Genomic DNA, 7,518 nt, shown 5'->3' with positions numbered 1-7,518 from the left:
TCCTTATGTTTTCAACTGGTTCTTATGTAAAGAAAAAATTTGCTATTTTTTTTACGCATGTAACGCAAAGTCCTTGTTTTCAACTGGTTCTTATGTAAAGCGCTCTGACACCTTCGGGTAAAGTTCGCGCTATATAAAATTGCACAAATAAAAAAAAAAAAAAAAAATCCCTTGCTTGATTTTGCTCATGTGTCACTCACAGTAGTTGAACTGTCACTCCTAATTACACTGACATTTTGAAAACGTCACACATAGCAATCTGGAGCCTTGGCAGCTCTGTTGGCAGTGTACACCCACATATGCCAAGGGGGGCATCTGCACTGTGATCTAGGTTGATATTTTTTATCACAGTCGCCGCCATGTGGCGAAGTGGACTGAGCCAAGCCCGGGAGGATCAAGGTGCAGGGGACAGGCTCCATGAGGGAGGGTATCACGTTGTTCTCTTTCCTAGACGTGCTTGCGTCATGGCGTTTCCATACCGTTATAATGAATATTCATGACCATGCGAGACTCCGTCGGGCGGAAGTGCGTCAGCGCGTCGCAGTTCACGAGGTGGGCGAGCGGCTGCTTATAAAGGGGGCGCGCAGTGCCTCCAGTCTCCATTCGCGGTCTCTTGGCTCCTGCTTTCGTGACTTGTGTCTGTTCATTTCAAGGTATGTCGAGGGGTTGATTTTAACGAATGTTTAGCTCGGGGGTGTACTGGGGGGTTCTCTCGCAATTTTTGCCCCTTCCAAGCCATCTTTTAAACAGCGCAAAATGGATCTAAAATCCGAGGCAACTAAGTGTGTATTGGTATTTAACTTATTTCTGTAAAAACGCCGAGCTACATTTACCGTGATAGTTTGATTTTCCTGACCGACAGCGCCCCCCTTTCTAATTTGCGCAGCCGCCAGTTGCGGGTACCATTGACCGTTATCTGCGGTTCACGTCGTGCGTGGTCCCGGCCCTTTGTTCTGCGTAGCGCTTTACCACCCACGGCCTCGGCGCTTCCCGCACTAACATGGCGGGGGCAGCTTCAGACTCTATTGTTGTCAGTGGGTTTAGCGACCAACGACGAAGGCTGTGTCCAAGCCAAGATGGCGGTCTTTTTGTTCTGCGTGCTGAACGTAGTGCGACAAGATGGCGGCTGGCGGCGTGCGTTGTTTGGGCGCCATCTTGGCCAGCTCGGGGCTGCGCGACTGCCATTTCGTGCGGGAGGGGGGACGCTGGGGTTGGAATCTTCGAACCGACCACCAAATTTTGTATTGTATTCGCCTTTAAAATGTTTGAGTGTTGAGAGCGGGTGGGCCCGGGCGCCCCTGCTGATCTTGTTGTATTGTTCGTGGGGCGCTCGGAGGAGTAACCGAGCCGTGTCTTGTGTCCCCGCAGCTCGCCATGGGTGACGACGGGAAGCTGTTTGTAGGAGGCCTGAGCTTCGACACCAACGAGCACAGCCTGGAGCAGGTCTTTTCGCAGTACGGGCAGGTGTCCGATGGTAAGCGGGGGATCTCTTGGGGGGGGGGGCGGCCTGAAGAGCGCGGGCACTGACTCTCCCTTCCCCCTGCAGTGGTGGTGATCAAGGACCGCGAGACGCAGCGCTCCCGGGGCTTCGGCTTCGTCACCTTCAAGGACCAGAACGATGCGAAGGACGCGCTGCAGGCCATGAACGGGGAGGTGAGTGCGGGGCCGGGGAGAGGGGTGCAGGCCTTGACCGGGGAGAGGGGGCCCTTGGAGAGGGGTGCAGGCCTTGACCGCGGAGAGGGGGCCCTTGGAGAGGGGTGCAGGCCTTGACCGCGGAGAGGGGGCCCTTGGAGGGGTGCAGGCCTTGACCGGGGAGAGGGGGCCCTTGGAGAGGGGTGCAGGCCTTGACCGCGGAGAGGGGGCCCTTGGAGAGGGGTGCAGGCCTTGACCGGGGAGAGGGGGCCCTTGGAGAGGGGTGCAGGCCTTGACCGCGGAGAGGGGGCCCTTGGAGAGGGGTGCAGGCCTTGACCGGGGAGAGGGGGCCCTTGGAGAGGGGTGCAGGCCTTGACCGGGGAGAGGGGGCCCTTGGAGAGGGGTGCAGGCCTTGACCGCGGAGAGGGGGCCCTTGGAGAGGGGTGCAGGCCTTGACCGGGGAGAGGGGGCCCTTGGAGAGGGGTGCAGGCCTTGACCGCGGAGAGGGGGCCCTTGGAGAGGGGTGCAGGCCTTGACCGGGGAGAGGGGGCCCTTGGAGAGGGGTGCAGGCCTTGACCGGGGAGAGGGGGCCCTTGGAGAGGGGTGCAGGCCTTGACCGCGGAGAGGGGGCCCTTGGAGAGGGGTGCAGGCCTTGACCGTGGAGAGGGGGCCCTTGGAGAGGGGTGCAGGCCTTGACCGGGGAGAGGGGGCCCTTGGAGAGGGGTGCAGGCCTTGACCGGGGAGAGGGGGCCCTTGGAGAGGGGTGCAGGCCTTGACCGTGGAGAGGGGGCCCCTCCGGGTGCAGGCCTTGACCGTGGAGAGGGGTGCTTGCCGTGATAGAGGAGCTGAGTGCGGGGTCGGGGAGAGGGGTGCAGGCCGTGATGGGGGGGGGGGGAGGGGTGCAGGCCTTGATCGGGGAGATCATACTGTGCTCCATGTGCCAAGGCTTGTACGTTGTACTAAATGCTTATTTCTACCCCAGACCCTGGATGGGCGGCAGATCAGGGTGGATCTGGCCGGTAAGTCCTCTGGAGGAGGCCGAGGTGGCGGCGGAGGCGGATACAGAGGAGGCTTTGGTGGCGGCGGAGGAGGAGGACGCGGATATTCCAGAGGTTTGTGTTTTTCTTAATGTTAGGGGTTCGACGCTGGGGAGCTGTGCAACCAGTGTCCTCAGCACCACCATCTCGTGGTGGGTGTAGTGCGTAAAATAGGGACTCTTCCTTGTACGTGCCAGTAGTGTCCGTCTGCCCTGATGCTCATTCTAATGCCAGTAGTGTCCATCTGCCCTGATGCTCATTCTAATGTCCTGCCAACAGGTGGTGGAGACAGCTACGGAAGAAGTGGGGGCTATGGCGGCGGCTCCAGAGATTACTATGGTGGAGGGTAAGTACTGAACTCCTGTAACTTGTAAATGATTCACGCTGTGTTTCGGTGTAGTTGCCTACGTGTTGGTACTGTGATCTGACCCTCCGTCTCTCTCTAGTGGCAGCGGTGGCGGCAGGAGTGGAGGAGGAGGAGGATATGGCCGTTCCAGCGGATCCTACTACGATAACTAACGGTAAGTGGCCGTTTTGAGCTCATACTACACCTAAACCCCATGGTACCTTTAATGCATGTTGGCTGGGAGGTTTATCTCCAAATCAGTGGGTGGTAGGCCTCCTCTTTAATGCTTTTGATTGCGTTGACTGTACATTAGTCCGTTAAATTCTATTTCTTTAGAGGGGGGGTGGGGTGTAGTTTCACATCTGCTCAGAGGGAGGGTGGTTATTGTTACATGCTGAATGTTTTGCTGGAGTCTTTACAACTTTGTGCCTGCTTCTTGTCCTCAGCTCGCAAGTAAAAATCTTCCTGACTCGACATCATCCTTCCAATGGCTGTATTTATAAAGATATTTGGAGCCTCGCTGATTCGTTCTCGTATAATGCACCTGCAATATTTCTAGTGTTCAAGCCTGTCAGATACGATATCAAGTTTTTAGTTTGCATTTTTTTGGACTTGTGCCCATCACAGATGTAGCCAGGGTGATGTTTATTGCAAGAAATAGACATTCAAAAGTTCACGTTTTATAACATTCCTTTAATATAGCGAGGTTCGGGTCATTGTACATAATAAAGCGAAGTCTCTTGATATTCATTGTCGAACTGAAGACAACTGCTCGTGTATCTTTTAAAACACGTATTGCTTTTTTTACTGGAAGAAATGCATATTGAATTGTTGTATTTGAAATGGTTACAGAAATCTTGTATCCCGTTTTATTTGGCTTCATGAAGCCCATTAAAAGTCGCTCTGAAAAACATTTTGGCATTAACTGGATCTTTTCAGATAGGTTTTGTTCATTTAAGTGTCCTGCCCTATTTTGGTGCCAAGTAAAAACACCACCTGCAATAACCAAGGCTGGACTTGTGTAAGGTGGTGAAATCTGGCCTGTCCCTGAGTTACTTAAGGGGTGGCCAATGACCTTGCAACAGAACCTTGGTTGGTAGTCGTTGAGCTGTAAATTTAACCCGAAATAATACAAGTTGGGTCGAAGATTTGTACACCGCTCCAGGTGTCTCCGGGCTTTGTGCTATGTACACCCCTTCCCCCTGAGTGGTCTGGTATGATCACCCTAGACAGTAATTAAGTAATGCAGGACAGCCGTGGATGCTTTAGACTTCAACAAACACATGACGATTTGGCCTCCAGTGATGATGCTCTTGGCTAGCTCAGATGCGCACATAGTCCTGTCGTTAAAGGTAATTTTTGTTTGTAAGCTATCATATTTTCTAATTACACATTCCTGCTGTAGAATTCGGGTGAACTATTTTTGAGTACTTAATGTTTTTTTGTTTGTTTTATACTATTACTTGTTACTGCTTCAATGGCCTTAAGTCACTGGAGCGTTACACGAGGGTGAAACGCTGAACTCGGTGGGCTGTGCGAGGGGTGGGGGTGGTGGTACTGTAGTGGAGTGCCCACTCTCAAATGACTGTTCTATTTGGCAGGTTTGACTGGCACCAATGGGCACAGCCTGTCGCTGGTGTGACCTGTGCACACCTGGGGATGGGAGCTGCTATTGAAGGTAGGTTGGTACGGCGAATCTGGGACTGCATTCGACCACCAGCCTACTATATACTATGTTAGCCATAATCATGTGAAATGGCAGGTGATGGGGGTATACATTTAAGATGTTACAGAAGGGGAATATGTTGGTATTTAGGCCTGAAATAGCTACTCATGGATGAGGGCGCTGTGTGTAACAAGGCGTGCAGCTTTTAAACTCCGATTAAAGGTTACCTGTCCTGCTCAAACTAGCTTTACTTGTCCTTTGCATGCACTGGACGGGGAAAACCCACCTATTTTGAGTGGCTTTAAAGTGGACTCCAATGCATGCGTTTTCTGGTTCTTAGTGCACGTGCTCAAGAAGGTTTTTTTGGGGGAATAGTATGAGCTGGTTTGCGGCTGATTGGGAAACGCACAACTTAAGGGCCAGAGGGCGGGGTGCCAGGCTGCTATATTTGGACTAGTAATGTTGATACCGTAAGCTTGTATTTGATCAACATGCAAACTCTTGCCCTGCGTTGAGACGGATAATGGGGTGGTCACAGCTGTGATATTCGTGATCACTGAATTATTGTTTTAAACAGGTAACTCCCAGCAACCGCCTGCTTCTGAGGATAGCCCCGAAGCACATAGAAGGCTTGGAAGATGGCGAGGAGTGACTGAAGTCTGGCGTGCTCTGCCTCCATTGGAAGGGTAGTGCAGTCGGCGGTTACCTCGACATGGATGCACCGAAGGGCTCTTTTACTACAATAACCGTTGGTTATCTGGGACTGTCAAAGTGGCTTCCTGACTTGGCTTCTGTGATGGTTGGTGGGGGTGATTTATACTCCCGTGCTGGAGAGTTTTTATCCCGAGTATGGATTCACATGCTTGCCTAGAATTGAACAGATACTGCCCCCTGCATAGATCCACCGTAAGATTGTGACTGCTCAAGAGACCTGTTAGGAACAAGCTGAAGAGTTCCAAGGCGTAGTAACTTTGTTGCAATCTGAGCCTTTGTGACGGACTAAAAGCTAGCTGCAGATTACACTTTATCTAGACATGTTTTGTGTTTATTTCATGGGAATTTCTTGTGCCGGGTGATCCCTCGCTTCAGTGACTAGACGGGGGTACCCAGACTCCAGTAACTCATTGTGGTCCACAAGACAAATGCGAAGAACCACTCTTAAGGCTTTGGTACATGCGCTGTAATCTTGGGCCCCTGGTGGGTCCATTGTATAAAGTTAAATAAAAAAATGCATATTTTATAAACGTATTTGTGTGAAATGATTAAAATGTAAGTATATTTGTATTTTACGGTTCAAATCATGGAATTTGCACAATGATGGAAGTCCAGGGCTTGTCTCTTCTACTGCATTTGCATCACGATTCTGTGCGGCAGCCATCGGTGGCTGCTCTCTCAATGCTATTCCGTGGGGCCTCTGTTCTGCCCCCCCCCGCGCTTTGACTAGTTCTGGATGCGCTTCACCTTGTAGCCATGATTGCTGACATCTGTCTAGAAGCTGCATGACACGTGGTACCACAGTTCTTTTGGTACATGGTGTCCTTGGCGCGGGTCGGACTCCAAAGATGCTGTCTGCTACCTGTAGGGTGTAAGTTTTAATTCTTTACCTGTCTAGGCAGCGCTTTTGCAGTCTCTTCGAGACTTGCTGCATTGAGGTATGGACCATTCCCTCGCTTTTTTCGTAAATATTTTCAATTGGCGTTTTTTTTAATTCTTGAATGTGCTCAAGTAGTACCTCCCTTTTCTATTACTTCCCGTAAGGACAGGCCCTCTTACATGTGTTCTTACACTCCAGCTTTCACAGGCAGTTGGGGGGCACTATTAATTTGTCTTGCTGACGCAGCACAGCAATGGCGCTGCTTATTTGTATTGCCGCATGCCTCCCTCACAGGGAGCTGGCTTCAGCAATAGGCCGCTTGTTAGTGCGTGCGAAGCACCCTGCGCCCTTTCACGTCAATAATGGCTACCGTGCTCTTCCAAATGATTGATCTTGGCGTCCTTCACATCTTGTGTTTGCCCACTGAACAAAAGGACATTTTCTTCGTGTATACACACTAAGTGGTAGGATTCTTGATGTGAAGGATCCAATACATTCTTGCAATAGTGTAGCCAGTGTTTACATGAGGTACTATAACATGGCCTGGTAAAAAAATGAGCTTTTATAATGCCAGAGAGGTGTTATTGCTCGAGTAGACCACTGCACCCTATGGTGGCCGAATGTCGGAATTGCATGGGAAAAGAACACTTTGTCTGCTACAGTGGCATGGTTGCGCACCAGTGATAGGCCGCCTATAGGGAGCCGTGTGATCTGCCATCTGGCTTGTTAAAGTCCTGCCTAAGTGGGCAAAATCCCACACTTGACTAGTCTCGGGTGCTTGTTTCCGGTCCTGGGAGTATGAATACTTTTTGAATAAATACTTGCTCGGGTCCAGGGAGTTCAAGTTGGACTTTTATCATGACTAACAGCATCAAAACGGATTTGCCTATTGCAATTTAATCGGTCCCACTGGGATCTCGGTTCCTGATAAGAGGCCCCCTATAGCCCGGAAGATATGTAGAATTGCCAGTTCTCGCGCATCTTGTTGGGAGAAATGCTTACGACCCCATGCGAGGTAAAGTGCTGTGTTGGCCGGTTGCCTGCTACTCTGGAACCGATAATGGATTTTAGTTTGTATAGCAGGACCATTTTAGTTGAGCAGTGGACTTGTTCGTCTGTTTAGATTGGAAAGGATAGTGGGGAAATAAGGAAAGGAAGGGTTTGCATTTACAGGGTGCTTGCCACCAGCAGGATTAGTAAGGAAAGTGCAACAGGGTAGTATAAAATTATTTTGAGGTGGACT

General features: G+C 50.9%; 1 protein-coding gene across 3 annotated transcripts; it reads left to right on the top strand.

The window, feature by feature from the left end:
* Nucleotides 1–490: 490 nt before the first annotated feature.
* LOC147673014 (cold-inducible RNA-binding protein B-like) lies at nt 491–5,925 on the top strand. Of its 3 annotated transcripts, XR_015302591.1 has the most exons (8): nt 517–653; nt 1,369–1,474; nt 1,547–1,653; nt 2,615–2,744; nt 2,949–3,015; nt 3,116–3,190; nt 4,617–4,693; nt 5,259–5,925. XR_015302591.1 is itself a non-coding variant. In XM_086946676.1 (7 exons), the coding sequence occupies exons 2-6, from the start codon at nt 1,375–1,377 to the stop codon at nt 3,186–3,188; spliced, it is 477 nt and encodes a 158-aa protein (XP_086802802.1). In that variant the 5' UTR covers nt 491–653; nt 1,369–1,374; the 3' UTR covers nt 3,189–3,190; nt 3,462–3,928. The 3 variants fall into 3 exon arrangements, 2 of the variants coding, with proteins under 2 accessions (XP_086802802.1, XP_086802803.1); XM_086946676.1 differs by lacking the exons at nt 4,617–4,693; nt 5,259–5,925 and adding an exon at nt 3,462–3,928 and having other exon boundaries at nt 491–653; XM_086946677.1 differs by lacking the exon at nt 4,617–4,693.
* The last annotated feature ends 1,593 nt before the right edge of the window (nt 5,926–7,518 follow it).

This window comes from Lissotriton vulgaris, chromosome 12, assembly GCF_964263255.1.
Source record: "Lissotriton vulgaris chromosome 12, aLisVul1.2, whole genome shotgun sequence".
Classification (NCBI taxonomy): Eukaryota; Metazoa; Chordata; class Amphibia; order Caudata; family Salamandridae; genus Lissotriton; species Lissotriton vulgaris.
The sequence above is the reverse complement of the archived record's forward strand: the minus strand, read 5'-3'. Positions and strand labels throughout refer to the sequence as shown.

Coding starts and splice junctions, on each gene's coding strand:
- LOC147673014 (XM_086946677.1), top strand. CDS start 1,375: ATGGGTGACGACGGGAAGCTGTTTGTAGGAGGCCTGAGCTTCGACACC. Junction 1,475..1,546: donor GTACGGGCAGGTGTCCGATG/GTAAGCGGGGGA, acceptor TTCCCCCTGCAG/TGGTGGTGATCAAGGACCGC. Junction 2,745..2,948: donor AGGACGCGGATATTCCAGAG/GTTTGTGTTTTT, acceptor TCCTGCCAACAG/GTGGTGGAGACAGCTACGGA.